Source organism: Saimiri boliviensis, chromosome 4, assembly GCF_048565385.1.
Source record: "Saimiri boliviensis isolate mSaiBol1 chromosome 4, mSaiBol1.pri, whole genome shotgun sequence".
Lineage (NCBI taxonomy): Eukaryota > Metazoa > Chordata > Mammalia > Primates > Cebidae > Saimiri > Saimiri boliviensis.
Window position 1 is genome coordinate 145,988,890 of NC_133452.1, and position 20,981 is coordinate 146,009,870.

General features: G+C 44.1%; 1 protein-coding gene across 3 annotated transcripts in view; it reads left to right on the forward strand.

Annotated features, from left to right (window-relative positions):
- The window catches only part of DSP (desmoplakin), a 125,567-nt gene that overhangs the window by 63,374 nt on the left and 41,212 nt on the right, over window positions 1-20,981 (forward strand). Inside the window, exon 1 of one of the 3 annotated variants that reach the window (XM_039462589.2) lies at window positions 14,527-15,019. The exons of 1 other annotated variant lie outside the window; for it this stretch is intronic. In XM_039462589.2, coding sequence (XP_039318523.1) covers window positions 14,841-15,019 — 179 coding nt within the window. In that variant the 5' untranslated portion in view covers window positions 14,527-14,840. Of the gene's footprint in view, window positions 1-14,526; window positions 15,020-20,981 lie in introns of those variants that run through there. One more of the 3 variants, XM_039462590.2, reaches the window with a different exon arrangement.

A 20,981-nucleotide genomic window follows, 5' to 3' on the forward strand; every position in this document is an offset into this window, starting at 1 on the left:
AAAAAGAAAACAAACAGAAAAGGAAAGTTAAGCCCAAGACTTACACATGACACTAAGCTCCCTTCACAGTGTTAAAAACAACTAAAATGAAACAACAAACTTTTCCATAATATGTGTATTTACAATAAAACTATAAAACACATATATACTTAACAGGAAGTGAATAGCAAGCCAAAAACTCAACATCCAGGAGAGTTCGCTCAGGTGAGCAGATGGATGTAAATTACACTCATTCTGGTTGGTGGGTTGGTGGATGTTCTTTATCTTATTTTACAAATAGGGTGATGGGGACATTCAGGGACCGATGATGAGTGTGTCATGAGCCATGACATATGATTAATTCAGTTCTGCGCATCTGAGGAGGCTAGGGGTCATGGGAAACCTTCGCAGGTCTTACGGGATGCAGACGGACCTGATGGCTTTTCAGATAGACTTGCAGACTGAGTAGGCAGGGCAGTGGAGAAGATATATTATTAGAGTTTGTCATCCAGGGCCTGGCAGGATAATCAGTGTCATGAAGGATGGCGCCCTGCCTGGAGGAGTTTTCAGCTTATTCCAGACAAAACAACAATGGGCGACATTAAGTCTGAGTTAAACATTAGAGCCGTGGAGTCTGTTTTTATTTTTCTGATGATAAAGTTATTGTTACTCAAATGTCTTTATTTATTTTTTTTTCTGTCAAGAAACTTATTGCAGAGACAAAATTGGAAAAATGCGAAAAGGATAAAAAAGAACATCTCTATTATTCCAACACCCAGAGGTTATCACTGTTAACCTTTTGGTGTGTTTGCCTCCTGCGGACTGGGATTAGATAAGAACCACTACCTACCTACCCATTGTATATTTTCTGACCAAGGCAACCTAGCAAAACTGTTCAGAGCTTGGTTCTTTGGAGGCAGAAGAGCTGAATTTGAATTCCAGCTTTGCACTTACCAGCTCATGGCAGGTCAACAGCCTTCCCTAAACCCCAGCTGGGTCATGGCACTTCTGGGGTTTGTTCTGAGAGTTAACCAAGATGAAACATGGAACACTCAGCATGTAGTGTCTGGCTCACAGTTGCCCTTCAATGAGAGTCGTGATTTATTATTAAGATGATGTGCCTGATTTGGGGCAGTGAGGTTCATTTAGTTAAAAGATGGGGAACTCCAAAAAACACCCTAATAGCAGAAGGGATTCCAGGGTTGCGAAGGTGGAAAGGGATATGTTATATTTGATTTGAAGACAACCTGATGGGTGACTTCCAGTACGTGAAGAATGAAGGCTGTCTCAGATGATTTGAGAGCCCAGAAAATAAGCTTAATCCTGCTCTTTCAGCATACTAGAAAGTTTTATTTGTCCTTCTCCAGTGAGGAAAAAAAAAAAAATCTTCAACATGAGAAGAGGAAGGTGTAGTGGAGGAAATGACAGGGACAGGCGGTATCATCTTATGAGTCTTTGTTTTGGCCACAGCAACTCTCTGAGAATAATAATATACTCTGTTTCTCCTGCACTGGGGAATGAACAAGAGGGGCATCTAGGTTGAACGCCTCCAAATTTATGTTCTGAAAGTGATGGAAATCCTGACTACTGCAGGTTTTATAAACTGTACAAAGGCCCAGAGTAACTTTGGGCTTCTCGGCATCAACTCTGCAAACAGCAGATAATGGAGCAGTGCCTCCAATAGGCTAAAAGGCCAGTAATGCCAAACTAGAATTCGATATCTGGCCAGATGATCAATGAAATTTGTGGTGGAATAAAGACACGTTCAAACACACAGGTTCTCAAAAAATTTACCTCCCAAGTCGGTGGAAGATGTGTGCCACCATAATGAAGGAGTAAACCAAGAAAACCAAAGACACCGAACCCGGAAAAAAGAGGGTCCAACCAACACGCAGCAGGCAGAGGGATGATGGTGAAGGAGATCGCTCTTCAGCAGCTGAGAAGCAGGTCTGTAGAGCCACTGGTTCAGATTGGAGCCAGCCAGAAGATGCAAGGAAAGACTGCTTCAAGCAATGAAATTAATAGAATAACTGATACGAATGTATTGAGAAAATCTTAACTACGGGAAAGTGTGGGGATAAATTAATAATAGTAACAGACTACTAAGCAAAAGGGTAGGGGGGCGGAAAGACAGTTCTTAACACTAGGTGATAAGGAAATTGTAACAAAAGGAAAAGTTAAGGCCAGCACAGTGGCTCATGCCTGTAATCCCAGCACTTTGGGAGGCCGAGGCGGGTGGATCACCTGAGGTCGGAAGTTCGAGACCAGCTTGGCCAATATGGTGAAACCTCATCTCTACTAAAAATAACAAAAAAATTTAGCCAAGCCTGGTGGTACCTGCGTGTAATCCCAGCTACTGGGGAGGCTGAGGCAGGAGAATTGCTTGAACCCAGGAGGCAGAGGTTGCAGTGAGCCGTGATCACACCATTGCACTCCAGCCTGGGCATCAAGAGCAAGATTTTGTCTCAAAAAATTTAAAAAAAAAAAAAAAAAAAAAAAAAAGGAAAAGTTTATGGTAATTTTACTACTTAAAAACAATATAGCAGTGTTATTTACAATAGCCAAAAAGTGGAAGTAATCCAAATGTCCATCAACTGATGACTGGCAAACAAAATGTGGCATACTCATACAGTAGAATGTTATTTAGCCTTAAAAAGGAGAGAAATTCTGACACATGACACAGCAAGGATCAACCTTGAGGACGTTATGCTAAGTGAAATGAGCCAGACGCAAGAGCACAAATACTATGTGATTCCACGTTCATATGTGGTCCCCGGAGTAGCTAAATTTATAGAGACGGAAAGTAGAATGGTGGTTACCAGGGGCGGCTGAAGTTGGAGAATGAGGAGTTTGTGATCTTTGTTTTGTTTGTTGTTTTTGAGGCAGGGTCTCACTCTCTCGCCCAGGCTGGAGTGCAGTTACGGCTCACTACCACCTCCACCTCCGGGGCTTAAGCAATCCTCCCACCTCAGCCTCCCAAGTAGCTGGGACTACAGGTGCACACCTGTATTTTTGTAGAGGTGGGGTTTCGCCACGTCATCCAGGCTCGTCTTAAACTTCTGAGCTAAGGTGATCTGCCCGCCACAGCCTCCCAAAGTGCTGAGATTATAGGTGTGTGCCATCACACCTGGCTGGGAGTTAGTGTTTAATGGGGACAGTTCTATTTGAGATGATGAAAAGTTCTGGATCGTGGTGGTAATTGCACAACAATGTAAATGTACGTGAGACCACTGAACTGTACACTTAAAAATGATTAATAAGGGCCGGGTGCGGTGGCTTATGCCTGTAATCCCAGCACTTTGGGAGGCTGAGGTGGGTGGATCATGAGGTCAGGAGTTCGAGAATAGCCTGGCCAACATGGCGAAACCCTGTCTCTACTAAAAATACAAAAATTAGTCAGGCGTGGTGGCAGGTGCCTGTAATCCCAGCTACTCAGGAGGCTGAGGCAGGAGAATCCCCTGAACCTGGGAGGCTGAGGTTGCAATGAGCTGAGATCATGCAAGAGGAGAGCAAGATTCCATCTCAAAAAAAAAAAAAAAAAAAAAAAAAAAAAAAAGATAAAAAGATAAATTTTATGTCATTTTATGTTTTACTGCAATAAAATATCTGTGAAAAAAAAAACAAAAACAAAAACAAACCCAAAATGTAAGGTGCTGTGAAAATGAATTGAATTACAATTATTTTTCTCATAGTGATACCAGATTTTAAAGACTCAGATGTTAGTGAGAACCTAATACCTCACTTTGGTAAGGAAAAGGAAGGATCACATATCTTTCTTTTTTAAATCTATGATTAGAAAGGTATACCCTAACAAATAATCCTGTATATCCATCTTCCAGTGAACCTCTATGCCTCAAGATCACTTTATCTGTCTCTTCTAACATAGTAACTTTCGGTGTTAAAAAAAAGTCTGACCATGCTACATATATAATTTAAAAATTGCTTTTTAAACAAGTTTATGATAAATTTTGCCTTTTTTTTTTTTTTTTTTTTTTTTTTGCCGAGTTTCGCTCTTGTTACCCAGGCTGGAGTGCAATGGCGCGACCTCGGCTCACCTCAACCTCCGCCTCCCGGGTTCAGGCAATTCTCCTGCCTCAGCCTCCTGAGTAGCTGGGATTACAGGCACCCGCCACCATGCCCAGCTAATTTTTTGTATTTTTAGTAGAGACGGGGGTTTCACCATGTTGACCAGGATGGTCTCGATCTTTCGACCTCGTGATCCACCCGCCTCGGCCTCCCAAAGTGCTGGGATTACAGGCTTGAGCCACCGCGCCCGGCCAAATTTTGCCTTCTTTTCACATCTGTGTTTTATATAAATACACTCATTTTTTGTAACATTTATTTTTAATAATTCTGGGATCAAGATATATTTTATATTAATCTAAGTCCCTCTTCTAAAGACAAGTCCCTCTGCAGTTAGAAGTTTAAAAAAAACCTCCTTTGTGTGTTTTCTATTGTCTCAGACATTAAATAGAAATATTGATTTTTGTTTTATGAACACAGCAATTTTAATTTTAGATCATGAGAGTATTTTTTCCTTATTCAGTAAAGCAAAGTAAAAGCTTGTTTAGAGATGACGGTGACGTTTCTTCTGTGTGCCTTGGTGGGAAAGCACTCCGAGATACTTTGTTCAATTCCACCTGAAGCCAAACTGCTAAGCAGTTAAAACTCGCTGTCCGACAGGTTTAACCGGAGTGAAGAGTGCCGCTCCACACCCACCCTTGCAAGACAGAACTGCTTCACGGGTTTGTTGAAATTGCTGTGGAACTGTGTTATAACTTTTTCCTATGTTGGAAATGTTTCTGTCTCATGCCAACATCGTTTAAATGTTTTAGATCAAAATTCTGCAAATTAGTAAAAAAGACAAAAATGCACAAATTGAATCAGGTTAAATCTGCTGTTGTGTATATTAAATTCTTACTGGAGCGGAAACAATCCCTGGGCTGTTCTGATTTGCAGGACTTTTTCTTGAATCCAGCGCTTGCTGAAAGGAAGCTTTCTCATTTGGAAGTTAATTTATTAAATTGTGAGGAGCTGGTTAAAGAAAGTAGAAGTAGCTCAGTTCTCTTAGAGTTTCCTAAGTATGAACGGCTGGTGAATTTCTCAAGGTGTCAGGGGGAAACTCTCCTGTTTCTGATTTTTGCGGCATGCCCCTCCCTCATTGAGGGCGAAGGAAGGATTGCTGGGAAGGCTTTGTAAGGAAATGCCTGCATCCCTACAGGGCTGGATTGTTTTCCTAAACGCCATTTGGTGGTGATTGTAACTCCTGCCACTGATTGCCGCTGCCTCAGCCCTTCCTGTTTCCACAGCGAATGCTATTGGCCACTGATGCGAAAAGTTCTAGAATAAGGTGGGTCACTCGCATAGAAAGCTCCAGGACTGCCTGGATGTGGTTGCGCATTCCTGTAGTTCTAGCAGTTAGGTGGTATCACTTGAGCTCAGGGGTTTGAGACCAGTCTGGACAGCATGGCAGAACCCCATCCCAAAAAACAAAACAAACAAAAAACCAACAACAAAAGCCCCAGGATCTGTACCTTGTCACTTTCAGAGCCTTTTATAAAAATCAAACGCCTCCAGAAAATACTATGCCCCTTTTAAAGCAATGCTAACAAGACATTTTACATGAGGTTGGAAAATGCTCATGATATTATAATCCATTAAGAAGCCGAGGCTGGGCACGGTGGCTCACGCCTGTAATCCCAGCACTTTGGGAGGCCTAGGCCAACGGATCACGAGGTCAGGAGTTCGAGACCAGTCTGGCCAACATAGTGAAACCCTGTCTCTACTAAAAATACAAAAATTAGCCAGGTGTGGTGGCGGGAGCCTGTAGTCCGAGCTACTTGGGAGGCTGAGGCAGAAAAATAGCTTGAACCTGGGAGGCAGAGGTTGCAATGAGCTGAGATCATGCCACTGCACTCCAGCCAGGGCAACAGAGTGAGATTCCGTCTCAAGAAAAAAAAAAAAAAAGAAGCTGAATATAAACTTGTATATATAACCTGACATTAGTTGGGTAAAAAATTCATTCAGGGAAAAAACTAGAAGGAAACGTCCAAAAATGTTTAGCATGGTCGCCCTGTCCGGTTGGTATAATTATAGATGAAAATTTCCTTGCTCCTCTCCATTCCCTTCTGCCTTTTCTGAGTATTTTACAGCAAATACGTAGACTTTTATAAGCAGGAGGGAAAAAAATCCTAACTTTGGGTTTATCCTTCTAAGCAAGCCTGGTAATTGATTTGCGGAGTGAGCGCTCAGCTCCAATCTGGGTTTTGCCCTTTACAGGCTTGGGCCTTGGCAAGTAATGCAGGTTCTTTCTCATGGCCTCACTTTTCTTGGTCAGTGTAAAATATGATGAGGAGTTTGAATGGGGTTTCTTCCCTGGGATCTGTGATCTTACCAAGTTTCTGATTACACACACACACACACACACACACACACAAAAAAAAAAAACCCCAAACTTTTTGGGACCCTAGGTGAGGAGAGTCAGTTGAAACTAAAGATGATTTTGCCCCAGCTCCTGCTCTATTTAGATGCTCACTTTTTTTTTCTTTTTTCTTTTCTTTGAGACAGGGTCTTGCTCTGAAGCCCAGGCTGGAGTGCAGTGGTGATCTCAGCTCATTGCAACTGCTGCCTTCCAGGCTCTGGTGATCCTCCCGAATAGCTGGGCCCACAGGTGCATGCCACCATGCCCAGCTAATTTTTGTGTGTGTGTTTTTTTAAGAGATGAAGTCTCACTATGTTGCTAAAGCTGCTCCCAAACTCCTGGGCTCAAGTGATTTGCCCACCTCAGCCTACCAAAGTGTAGGGATTACAGGTGTGAGCCACCGCGCCTGGCCTAGATGCTCACTTTCTGCGTGTTGTTATTATGATATTATGACCAGTGGGTTGTCTGATATTTTGTCTCCTGCTTTAAATGTTAAGATCAGTGAAGATAGAAATCTGGACGTTTTCCTTATTCTCTAGTCTCCTGTATACCTACACCTCTGTCTGTAGCAGGGAAGCAATGTATGTGTGATAGCTGTTTCATGATGATAAGATGCTAATGGTTTATGAAACTTGTTATTTCTGATATCTAGGCTTTTGAAAGGTAGTTACCTCATAAACCAGGTTACATTTCATTGGTGTTTTATTCATCCAGAGTCAGATCATTTATGGCTTAGTGTCCATTCTGATTTCATGCTGTTTAGTGTATGAATCTCCAATTTTATTTTTCTAAACAATGGAAGCGACATTCAAACAAACAAACAAAAACCAAATACAAGCACTGTGATTTGAGGACACCAAAAAAATCACCACAGCTTTAGGAATACAACTAAAAAAAAATAAGAGTAGTAGCTGGATGTGGGAGGATCACTTGAGCCCAGGAGTTTGAGACCAGCCTGGGCAACATAGTGAGACCTTGTCTCTAAAAATAGATAATAAATAAATAAATTCATTAATTCGATAATAAGCATAATACATTTTGGTGTGACTTCTGCAAAGCAGGCTTATTATTCTAGTGGAGAAAATAACAATTGAGGTTGGGTGCTGTGCCTCACGCTTATAAAGGTGCTCAGCACTTTGGGAGGCCAAGACAGGAGGATCACTTGAGGCCAGGAGTTCAAGATCAGCTTGGGCAACATAGTGAGACCTCGCCTCTACCAATAATTTAAAAATGAGCCAGGTGTGGTGGCACATGTCTGTGATACCACCTACTCAGGAGGCTAGGTGGGGGAATCGCTTCAGCCTAGACAGTTAGGGTGCAGTGAATCCTACACCACTGCACTCCAGCTTGGGTAACAGCAAGACAAAAGATAAAGGAAAGAAAGGAAGGAAGGAAGGAAAGAAGGAAGGAAGGAAGAAAAGAGAAAACAATTTATGGGATAGTTTCTTAGTTTCAAGTTAATACCAAATCATTGCTCAGAAATGTGTTCTTTCATGCCTGATAGGACAGGAATTTTGACATAATGGAAAGGGCATAAGACTAGAAACAGATGGAATTCTGCTATTTTAGATACCAAGTAACTCAGGGACATTTCTTAACTTCTCTGGGAGTCACGATTTTCTGTTTATGAAAGGGTGGGTTCTGGTTTATATAGTGCTTATGTTGGGGCCGTGCTTTGCTGGCCCGAGCATGTGTGGTCCAGGTGCAGTGCATGGGAAGTGTGCTACAACCAGTCTGGCACCACCATGATCTGTTTCCAGATCGTTGGCTAGCCTTGGGGAGTTTCATTTGGAGGAAGAGTTCTGAGGCTTTACAAGTTTTTAAACAACTGGTGCAAAAATGTTTTAAGCAAGGTTTTGTTTCTGAAATTCTCTGTGGAGTACAAATGTTGAGTGCATTCAGTAAAGGATGATTAGCTAGTCAAAAGTTTTCTTCGTGTTACTTTTAGCACATTATATCTCCATGTGGTTTTGCTGTACTGGGTTTACTAGCAATAATCTGCATCCTGCCTTTATATTTATATAGTTGGAGTAAGTGTTCTAATCCTAGCATGTTCTGTAGATTGGCAGTCCCTCACAATCACGATAAGCTTAGAAAATTACTTCAAAATTACATTCAACAGGTCAACTTCTTTGGCTGTCATATTTATCGACTATGTGGCTTGCCCAATAAAGTAAGTGTGAGTTATTGTTTAGCTTAGATGTCACTTGGCCATGGGTGTGGGTGGCTCCTGCGTGGTCCGTAACTGTACTTGCCATCACTGGGAATTTTAAACTCCAGCCTCTTATCTTGCAAATCTGGGTGCTATATGAAAACAGGATCAGGTAGGAAAGTATGGATGAATCCCCAGCATCCATGCTATCCAATGAAAGGCCGTAAAAAAAATATTTTTTCTTTTTGGTGACAGGGTTTTACTCTGTCACCCAGGCTGGAGTACAATGGCTCAATCTTGGTTCATGGCAGCCTCGACCTCCTAGGCTCAAGCGATCTTCCCACCCTAGGCCTCCTGGGTAGCTGGTACTGCAGGTGTATACCACCATGCCCGGCTAAGTCTGTATTGCCCAGGTTGGTCTCAAACTTCTGGGCTCAAGTGATCTTCCTGCCTCGGCTTCCCAAAGTGCTGAGATTACAGGCATGAGCCACTGTGCCTGGCCCAAAAAATATATTCTTAAAGCCCAATGGATAGCACAGTTTATAAGACACTACCTGTGCAAAACTCAAACCAAATGGCAATGACAGCAACAATAAAAACTCGTCACCTCAGTGACAGAAAATGAGAAGTTCCTCTGAGCGATTTAATTTCCACAAAGTTAAGTACCCTCCCCCAGCAAAAAGGAAAAACCACTGCAAACAGAAAAACTCCCCAGTTCCTGAAGGACACTTAAACCCAGTAAACTACAGATAGTTTGGGGTTAACGTATATATTTTACAAACATTTTTCTATTTTTGAAATAGGCTTTGTCAAACAGCTTTCTTCAATGAAAGCTTTAAATCATTTATTTCAACAACTTTAATTAGGAGAGATCAATCTTATTTTTGTGATAATTCAGATCCTAGATTTATTATTTCTGAATGATTCTAATTTATTCAGACAAATGGAAGAGAAAAGAAACAGTAAAATATACATATGCATTTTATTGTTAAGATCTTAAATGTCTACCATTTTAATAGGCATTTTCTTTTCCTTCACATTATGGTTCCTATCCTAGATTCTGCCTGTATTTCCTTTTTCTTTTCTTTTCTTTTCTTTTCTTTTCTTTTTTTTTTTTTTGAAATGGAGTTGCTCTGTCACCCAGGTTGGAGTGCAGTGGCACAATCTTGGCTCACTGCAATCTCCACCTCCTGGGTTCAAGTGATTCTCCTGCCTCAGCTTCCTGAGTAGCTGGGATTACAGGAGCGCACCACCAGGCCCAGCTAATTTTTGTGTTTTTAGTAGAAGCAGGGTTTCACCATGATGGTCAGGCTGGTCTCGAACTCCTGACCTTGTGATCCACCTGCCTTGGCCTCCCAAAGTGCTGGGATTGCAGGTGTAAGCCACCGTACCTGGCTCTGCCTGTAATTTTGATTTATTAAAATACTACTCCTTGGCAGGACACCATGGCTCATGCCAGTAATCCCAGTACTTTGGGAGGCTAAGGTGAGTGGATTGCTTGAGCCCAGGAGTTCCAGACCAGCCTGGGCAACATAGTGAAACCCTGTCTGTACAAAAAATACAAAACTTAGTCCAGTGTGGTGGTGCGTGCCTGTAGTCTCAGTTACTGGAGAGACTGAGGCAGGAGGATCACGTGAGCCCAGAAGGCAGAGGTTACAGTGAGCCAAGATTGCGCCGCTGCACTCCAGCCTGGGTGACAGAGTGAGACTGTCTAAAAAAAAAAAAAAAAAAAAAACCACACACACACACACACACACACACAAAACCCCAAAAAACTACTCCTCTGTTAGGCAGAGCAGTTATCTTAACTGATGGGCTGTAAATCCTATGACAAAGAGATATCATTTACCAACACAAAACTATACAGAATTCCCATGGGATTTTGAGCAAGTAAATGATTTCTTCTTAATCTCACTTAAATAAAAATGTTCTGTTTTCTTTTAAAGATCTGCTCTGAATATGACTGATTTCCTTTTTACTAACTGCAAGGTCATTTCTAAGGTCAGCCAGAGAGAAAGTTGCCTGTCAATGATGTGTTTCTATCAGCACAAGGGGAGCTATCTCTGAGTGGCAGGGAAAAAATAGCTGACCTTCAGCGAGTGAAGACTCTGCCAGACTTTGGATTCTGATTTTTTAAACCAAGTTTTAAGAAAACAAGCTACTTTTAAACCCCTTTGCTGTGCTTCCAAAACTCTATAACTATACCTTTACTATAGCACACTTAATGTTGTATTGTAATTATTTGTTTTATTACTGCAGACTTTGATATCCTGCAGAAAAAAAGAGTCATGCCTTCTTTATCTTCAAGTGTCTAGCATTGAGTCTGTTGTGTAATATTGTAGATATTCAATAACTGCTTTTTATTTTTGGGGATGGAGTTTCGCTCTTGTTGCCCAGGCTGGAGTGCAATGGCATGATCTCGGCTCACTGTAACCTCCACCTCCTGGGTTCAAGCTATTCTCCTGCCTCAGCCTCTGGAGTAGCTGGGATTACAGGCATGTGCCACCATGCCTTGCTAATTTTGTATTTTTTTATAGTAGAGATGGGGGATTCTCCATGTTGGTCAGGTTGGACTCGAACTCCTAACCTCAGGTGATCCACCCACTTCAGCTTCCCAAAGTGGTGGGATTATAGGCATGAGCCACTGCACCTGGCCAATAACTGCTTTTTAAATGAATGCATGTTAAATGTCTCCAAGAGGGAGGTTTACTGATTTACTGGGATTAAGACAGAAACATTAACGGTTAAAATTTCACATCCAGCAAAGAACTTTTGGCTTAATGTGTGATACCTTAAGCTTTATATGTTTCACAGTATTCAAGAATGTTCACATATTTTATCTCATTTGACCCTCACTGTGGATTTGGAAGGCTGGCAGAGCAAGTGTTATTTCCATTATGCACATGAAGAAATCGAGCTCCTGACCAAGTAAATTGTAGCACTAAGATTATAACTATGAGCAAGTTATCCCCACTCTTCATTGTGCAATGAGCCTAGGAACCTAGACAACTGATGTTTTGTGTGTGTGTGTGTGTGTGTGTGTGTGTGTGTGTGTTGACATGGGAGGGTTCCATTTGTCCGGCAAGTCAATCTGTTTATTTTATCTTCCCTCTTCCCTTATCACCCTTAGAGAAAGATAAATGAAAGCCACTGTCTTCCTAGAGCAGGCATATTTGGTAGCTGGAAGCCATTTGTTTTCTTGGGGATGCTTGGAGAAGCCCAGGAAGCAGTAAGACAGGCAAGGAGTCCGTGCAGCCAGAGGTGTAATTGGTGGTGTGGGCTCTTTGCCTCCTCCCTGGTTTGGCTGCAGATTGAATAGTTTTGTGAGTCTGGGTGGTGTTCCGGTCTGTGTGGAGCCTGGTTCCTACGACCCAATGTGAGCTCTCAAGGGCCCCTTGGTTAAGAAGAGCTTTTGTTACCACTGTGGGGTGATTTATAGATATGCGGTTTTTTTTTTTTGTTTGTTTGTTTTTGTTTTTTTTTGTTTTTAAGGGATAATTCTACTGTGCAACTGCATGGCCTTTTAATTATTACACATTAGAGAAGAATAATCCAATCCCTATTTTTTTTTTTTTTTTTTTTTTCTTGAGATGGAGTCTTGCTCTGTCGCCTGGCCTGGAGTGCAGTGGGCCAATCTCTGCACGATCTCCACCTTCAGGATTCAAGTGATACTTGTGCCTCAGCCTCCCAAGCAGCTGGGATTACAGGCGCCTGCCACCACACCTGGCTAATTTTTTGCATTTTTAGTAGAAACAGGTTTCACCATGTTGGCCAGGCTGGTCTCGAACGCCTGACCTCAGGTGACCCGCCTGCCTCAGCCTCCCAAAGGGTTGAGATTACAGGCATGAGCCACTGCACCAGCCCCTGAATTTCCTAAATCAATATTTTACTATAGCATTTTTAAGGGCAATTACTGCACCCTGTTCATCTTTGTATGTTGCAGAGTATTTTCACATCCTAGGTTATAATTATTTGCTGAACAAATTAGATGCACAGAGGGAAAAATCCTAAATGAAATTTTGTACATTGTGCCCTGACATCTTCCCTCCATGCATGTCTTCCTGTCCTCCACCAATGGATATTATGGGCTGTTTGTGCAGAGGCTGACTTCCAGCCATTGATTCTGTTTCTGAGAAAAACAGAATCTTGTTTATACATCAAGTCTTGTTTATACATCAGTGTTTGTACGGGTTGAGCATCCCTAATCTGAAACTCCGAAATCCAAAATGCTCCCAAATTCAAACTCTAAGCACTGACATGGTGACCACAAGTTGCGAATTTCACACCTGACCTCATGTGATGTCTTGCAGTCAAAATGCAGTCAAAACTTTGTTTCATGCACAAAATTATCTAAAATATTGTATAAAATTACCTTCAGGCTGTTTGTATAAGGTATATATAAAACAAAAATAAATTTCATGTTTAGGCTTGAGTTCCATCCCCAAAGATCTCACATTGCCTCTATGCAAATATTCTAATATCCGAGAAAATCCATAATTCAAAATATTTCTGGTCCCAAGCATTTTGGATAAGGGGTACTCAATCTGTATAATCATTTAAACAATTGACCACTTTGCTTTTATTAAAGATACGAAGAAATTGAGACCATTATGCAAATTATTGGTTGTGTTAACAGTGATAAACTTTTATCTCATTACATGTTTACTCCTTGAATTTAAGATAGTCAACTGTAAAAAGAAAAAGAGCAAGACATTTTGTCCAACATTATGCCTCAAGGGTCAAGGTGTCATGAGAAGTGCGGTAACATGACAAGTTTTAGAAAGTCCCCCCCCCCCCCCGCTTTACAACATAAATATGTAGTTCGATTTTTATTTTTGTTTTCAGTTCATAAACATTTCGGAAGATAATTAGCGGCACTGTTTGGAATATGAAAAATTTATTAGAAGGATCTTTAAATGGCTTTTGCTAAAGAGTCATTTAACAGTATTCCATATTACAGAAACAGCTTTTCAGGGATGGTGTGACTGCGTCTGGATCCAAACCCAGTTCGGTTCTTGGATTCCACGGTGTAGTTAACACTCAGCCTCTTAACTGGGAGCGGCACGGGAACAAGTTGCTGGAATGCTCAAGCTCCAAGTCACTCAACGGTACCGAGCTGATGATCTCTGCCCGGGGTTCTTTGCCACCCTCAGGCTCAAGTCCCAGGAGGCCTCCGCCGCTGACTTGTGGGAACAGCTCTGAGTTCCGGAGAGGACTGGGTCTACGAAGGGCACCAGAGACCAGCATCTGCAAGGTTCTTGTACAAAATTTGGAAACTGGACCTGGCGTTGAAAGCTCCTCGTTTAAAACGACCATCAGAAGAGAAAAAAATAAAATAAATTGCAATTTATATTTTCATGTTATCTCATGAAAAAATAGAGTGTTTTCCTCCTTATGCCAAAGAGATTAATATTTACGGTGAAGACTTTACCAGGAAGTGGTGGTTTTCTATAAAAATAGGTTTTAGACATTAGAAATCAGACTTCTGAGTTCCCGGAATAAAACAAAACAAAAAAAGCCCCCAAACAAAACTCCATCTTCTAAGCGTTCCCTCCTCCACTGTGCTTCCACTCCATGAGAGGCCGTTAGCATTTCCAGGGATGAACAAAAGTCAATGTTTAACAAGTAACTCTCCAATCGAGAGGCCCTTCCATTCCAGCTATTTCCGCCCGGGGACCGAGGAAATCCTCAAAAGCCGGGCCGCGCATTCCCCGCCCGAGCCGCCCCTGCGCCGAGCGCAGCGGCCCCCGCGAGCGCAAGTTTTTCCCGCGGTGGCTGAGCCCGGGGCGCTCAGGTCGCGGGGACCCCGCCCCACCCGGCGTTACTCAGGCCTTGTTGGCGCAGGGCGGAGCCGCGGGCGGCGGGCGCAGGTGGGGAGGGGCGCCGGAGCGCGTCGGTGACACCCGCGGGGGGGCGGGGAAGGCGCGGCGGCGGCACCCCGCCCTGGGAAGAAACCCGCCAGGTGTGGCCTCGGCGCCCGGTGCCAGCTGGGAGGAGACTCGCGCTGCCGCCGACCAACACCAACACCCAGCCCCGACGCAGCTCCTCTGCGCCCTCTCCGCCCTCCAAGCCACAGCTCTTCTTCCCGCTCCTGCCTCCGGCCCGTCGCCGTCCCCGCGCTCGTAGCGGCCGGGAGGGCCCAGGTGGCGAGCAGCAACCTCGCGAGCCCCCCGCACTTCCGCCCGGTTCCCCGGCCGTCCACCTTTCCTCGGTCCCCTCGGCCTTCTCCGCGCCGGCCCGCCTCGCTTATGCCTTGGCGCTGAGCCGCTCTCCCGAGTGCCCGCCGACATGAGCTGCAACGGAGGCTCCCACCCGCGGATCAACACGCTGGGCCGCCTGACCCGCGCCGAGTCCGGCCCGGACCTGCGCTACGAGATGACCAGCGGCTGCGGGGGCGGCGGGGGCACCAGCCGGATGTACTACTCGCGGCGCGGGGTGATCACCGACCAGAACCCCGACGGCTACTGGTGGGTACCCGCCGGAGAGCGCGGGCTGCGGGCCCGCGGGACTGGGAGACTCGAGTCCAGAAGGTAGAAAAGCTTTTGCTCCAGGTCCCGAAAGCACTTCCCGGCCTCGTTGGGAGCAGGACCCAGGTGTCCTGGCGCGTGCGGGGACAGGGCGGCCCCTGCCCTGCGAGCGGGGACTCGGTCGTACCTTCCTCCCTTCCCGCGCGCCCCGGCAGGTGGTCAGAGGGGGCGTCTCGCCGCTCCCTGCCCGGGCCAGCGCTGGGCCGAGGAGTGGCGCGGTGTGCGCGCCGCCCGGGCCGTCCCCCGCCTGCCGGACTCGGCTGCTGTCGCCTTTGTCCCAGCCGCGGGATGGGAGGTCGGGAGAGGTGGGGCTGCAACCACAAAACCCAACCTCTCCACCCGTAATCAAAGTAAAAGAGTAAAGGAGCGGGGCCCCGGCCCTGTCTGGTGGCCAAGTGGTGCTCCGGGCTCCACCGTCTCTACCCGCCCACCCCTAATCCCCGGTCACCCCGAGACCACGACTGCAGCGGCGCCTGGACCACTCGGCCACCCGAGGGCGTTTGTGTGAAGGCTGCGCGTCTCAGAGGCGCGGGGTCCTGTCCCGCGGAGGCTTCCCCTGTCCCCCAAATGAAACTTCCCCGCAGGGGTGACTGCCGGCCCTGGGGCTTGAAGTTCGGCCGGGACGCGCCTGTTTCCTCTCTCGTCCGCTCCGCAGCCCCCACGGGCGAGCGCACCTGTGGCCCTGCCTCTCAGCCTTTTGTTTCCTCTTTTTTAAAAACACCAAATGAGCGACCCCAGTCTGCCTGGGGTCGTCGAGTGCCGGCAGCATGTCTGCTTTGATTCAGAATGTGTGGGCCGAGGGTCATTGCGGGAGGACGACGCGGGGTCCCGCCCTGGCCTAGGTACCCGGGGAAGACCTCCAGGTGATAGGGCTGGGTCAGCTTCTCCGGATCCTAGCGGAAACAGACCGAGGGCATCATTTGGGTGGGTGGGGAAAGATGCCGCTCCTGTTTTGAGCCTGTCTCGGGAGGTGTACTCTGGATGCCCAGTAAGCCTTGCGCATTTTGCAGCCCGCCCCATCTCCCAGCCCCCTGCTGGTTCTTCCCAAGTTGGGCTTTTGGAAAGAGGCCCTGCGCGCTGGGACGTTATTTACCAGGCGTTGTGGCCCTAGGCCTGGGAGGAGCAAACTGAATGCGCTCCAGGGGAGTTTTGTTTTGCAAGCAGTTTTGAAGGCAGGGACGATTCGAGTTGCAACCTGTTTTCTGCTTAGATTTATTTATTTATTTCTGGAGCATCTTGATAATCTATTTTCGCTTTTTTGAGTTAGCAAAGAATTGTCTCAATCTTGGAGTTCTTTCTTGAATAGAATGTGTCTGGGGGTTTCCAGGGAAACTGTGCCAAGCAATAGGAGGAGTGAAAACTTGGATTTTCATTACGTTTGTTTTAAAATTTTTCCAGCCATTGAAATCTGAAATTAAAATTTTCTGTCCCTGTCCTCCAGGATTTGAGATTCACAACCTTTAAATATGTGGGTTACACACAGTTTAAATCCAAGTCAGAATGTGTAAGGATTCTTCAGTAGCTCTTTTGGCATTTTTATGAATCAAGTATTTATTTTGATTATTATTTATTACTATGCTTTTGCTAGCCTGGATTTCTTATCTTTTAAATAGATAATAATCAGTTTTAGTAATCGAATATTTCACTCCCTTGGTTTCTTATCCCTTTTGTAGAGAAGTAAACCATTAATAAATTGGTTAATGAACAGCATCAAGATACATGTTTTATTAGGATTCCCCACTGGGACATTTAATTTTGGGCAGACTCCATGTTTTTTTCATTGTATAGTGTCATTTCTTGTGTTCTGTTTTTCCGACTTAAAGCCTATTCATAAACCTGTCAAGTCTCACAACTCTCTGGGAAGGGGAAAGAGACCCAAGTGAAAAATTACCTAACTTTGAGGAAGCATGGTTTTTTTATTCATTAATGTTGCTCTGCCTGGCAGTGGGGCATCAGACTCAGGGCCTGAGTAAGTAGGTGGTCATTCTTTCTGGGGACCCTGGCAATGGAGTTTCATCCAGAACCTGTCCCAGCCTGCAGTGGTGCTGCTGACTAACAAATAGGCCGCATATGCTGACTTCTGCATTTCAAATAATGGTGACTGACTGAAGACAGGGCATCTACCAGTTTTTCTGGTGGCATTCTGGTTTCCTGCGGAGGGATGTATTTGGCCATGGCATGTACTTTGTAGAAGCAGGGTGTGCTCTGTGCCCAAGGGAGCCACTGCCCTCTGCTAAGTGAATGATGAGTAAGAATTTCCAAAATATTTTTCTGACCCAAAGGTTTTCTAAATAAAGGTTTTTGTAGTTTTCTTTTCTTTTCTTTCTCCTTCTTCTTTTTTTTTTTAAGCACAAACACTAGTATAGAAACTATTGGTTGACTTTAAATTCATTTATTTCAAAAACTGCTACTTTATGGCTGAATTATTAATAGATTGGTGATTTCTGAGCTGAGCGTTTTGTATTTAGCGCTTCCCTAAATAAAGTAATTTGAATGTGTAGGGAGCCCAACTCTTAGTTTTCCTTTTAAAATGACTTTAACATATCTGTCTCTCTCTGTCCTTTCCACAAACAGCACTTACCCGTTTTTAGGACAGTAATTAGATCTCATTTGTATTGTAATCCCCACTTTTCCTCCACCACCGGCCTGTTCTTTGTGTGGTATCTGCAACTACTTGTTAACATTTGGTAAATGTTACAACCTTGATAATGTAATAATAGACACACATATTTTTTGAAGTGTAAATTTTGGATTTTTTTTTTGGATAGGATGTTATATTAATACTGTTTTCAATTACAGCAGAATTACTTTAGTCTTATTCCTGTTATTAAAACAAATTACAAATCTGTAGTGAAGTTTGTTACTAAGTAACAAAGTGCCACAGTTAGATCTTTCACCCATCAAAGTGTGGATTTGTAGGAGGATTAAAACCAGAAAACAGTCATTAAGCTTCAGAAATATGTGGTTATAATATTAATGCTTATTTTCCTTCAGATCTCATGATTTCAGAACTGTGATACATATGATCATTATTTCATACACATTTCAAAGTTAGTCTTAAATTAGGTTTTAAAAGAAGCTTGTTTCTTACCATGAGATAAACAGGTCCATTTGCCTGGAATTTTAGAGCGGGGGACCTCTAAGGATCACTTAGCCTAGGCAGAAACCCCACTTGCACACTTTAGAGACAGGAAGCTGAGGACGTGCCCACGATCCTGGAATCTACTTACATGGCTGGGCTGGCCTGAGGACCCAAGGCTCCTCACCTTGGTTTTCCCTGTGCCTTCGCAGCCTGACTTTTAGAATGGACAGAGCTGCAATTACACCACAAAAAGGGTATCAAATTCCATTAATTCTTTCATTCAGCGAGTGTCTGCTGCATTCTGTGTTAAGTGTCAGGGGAGATCAAGGTAGAAATCTATAGTCTTGAAAGGAGTGTAGGTCTTTCCAAGGAAGGTAAGTACACGAATACTAGCATACAAAAGGGGAAGGCACAGGAGGGGTATACAGGGTTTCAAAGACTTCACAAGGAGGTGAGAGAATATCTGTCGTAGGGGCATCGGGAAGACTTCATAAAGGAAGTGGTGTTGAACTAGACTTTGGAGTATTTCAGCTGTGTCAAGATGGCTGCGCAGAGCACCTTCCAGGGATAGAGAAAAGCCTGAGATGCCTGTGGAGTGAGATCTCCTTTTTGATCATTCCCTCTGAGCATGGAGGCAGTGAGATGAAAGGAGGAAGCATCCTTTCTCACCAAGGCATTGGAGACCTTGAATGCCCTGGAGACAGATTTGGATAGGCAGAGGGAAGCTGGTGCAGATTTTTATTGAAGCCATTGAAAGTCTCCTCCATTGAAGGAGCAGGGAAGTGAGAAGATCATAACTGAGCTTCTGGACTGTTTAGGCGTTGGCTTAAGGAAGCCATTGCGCCACTGAAGGAGGAGGGAATGAAAGTCTGAACAAGGGTGAGGGCGGTGGATGAGAAAGTAGGTATTGCCAAGGTGGAGTGATAGCTTCAGCTAAGAATTGGATTCGAGAAGCAAGGGAGAGTCTGTGAAAACAGGTCCAGAGCTTGAGTGACTCATAGCATGGACAGTCTAAATACTCTTCTGGGAAACGACTACAAAGCAAGGTCTAGTTTAGCTTAACATGTGGTAGGTAACATTGACATAGTTATTTAGTGTAAGTTGTATATTTCATAAAAATATCGGGTCTGTGCTTAATAATAGTTACCATTACCTGGTAAACACCTGTGATGTACCTGGTATTGCATGTTTGTTATCTCAAGCCTCATAAAAAACTTCCAGTTTACTACAAAGCAAGGTCTAGTTTAGCTTAACATGTGGTAGGTAACATTGACATAGTTATTTAGTGTAAGTTGTATATTTCATAAAAATATCGGGTCTGTGCTTAATAATAGTTACCATTACCTGGTAAACACCTGTGATGTACCTGGTATTGCATGTTTGTTATCTCAAGCCTCATAAAAAACTTGCAGTTTACAGATGGGAAGCTGAGGTTAAAGTGTTTAAATGGCTTGCCTAAGGTCACCCAGCTAGTAAGTGGTTGAGTTAGATTTGAATCCAGGATACCACAGTGACCCAAGAAAAGATTAAACCTGTACTGTGAGAATTCACCTTTTCTCCTTGTAAACCCTTTTCTGAGTTAATCTGTTGCATTCTTGTGAAATATTTCATAACCATTCTATTCTTAATACTCTTGCTGAGTTTCTATCTGCTTAGAAGAAAAGAAACCCAATTTAATTCTGCATTAAGCCAACTAATTGTCAGTCAGATCTATTTAATGGGACAATACGGCTTTCAGCAGTGATTTTTTTTCTCTAAATATGGGCATAATTTCATTGCTCAGGTAATGGAAATATCTTGGAAAGGAAAAAACTGCTGATGCCCCTGATGCCTCAATGCTGACTTCTTAGGGTGGAGCAAAGGAAGGCTTGGGTGTGAGACTTGGAGAGTGTGTCTAGACTCTCAGCTAACCAGTCTTTCCAGACCAGGAGGTTGTAGAAGGAGTGGTTTCAGTCTGGAGGCTCCTTGCTGCAGCTGAGAGCACTGCCCCACCCCTTGATTTTCACCATCTTTTTCCCCTGGACTGGTCCCAGTGGCCCTGCTGCTTGAAAATGGTCAGGTGTGGTTCTGATTTTGAAGCCACAGCCCCACAGATTCTGAGACCCAGACATGAGCTGCTCATTTGAGGTGGCCTCTTGTAAAATACTAGTGCAGTCCAATAATGTGTGCCTCACCACCAACACCTTGGGCTGGGAGGGCTCATAAATGTGAAATCTACATTTCGTGAAAATGAATATACTTTAGTGAGAAGCCGCAGCAAACAGATCTAAGGTTCTGCTTGGAGTTACATTTTGTTTGTTTTGAGATGGGATCTTGCTCTGTGGCTCAGGCCAGCATGCAGTGGCGTGATCATAGCTTACTGTATGTAGTCTTGACCACTTAGGCCCAGGTAACTCTCACACCTCAGCCTTTCCAGTAGCTAGGACCACAGGCATGCATCACCATATCCAACTAAGTTTAAAAAAGTTATTTGTAGAGAGAAGGTCTCGCTATCTTTCCCAGGCTGGTCTTGAACTCCTGGGCTCAAGCAATCTTCCCACCTTGGCCTCTAAAAGTGCTGGAATTATAGGAAAGAACCAGTGAACCTGGCCTTTGAATTATCTTACCTTTAATGAGTTTCTTTCATGCTGTTAAAATGTATCACTCTCTATGAGTTATCTCAGTTACTTTTGAGTCTTTTTTTTTTTTTTCCTTCCGAGATAGAGTCTTGTTCTGTTGCCCAGGCTGGAGTGCAGTGACACAATCTTGGCTCACTACAACCTCTGCCTCCCAGATTCATGTGGTTCTCCCATCTCAGCCTCCTGAGTCACTGGGATTACA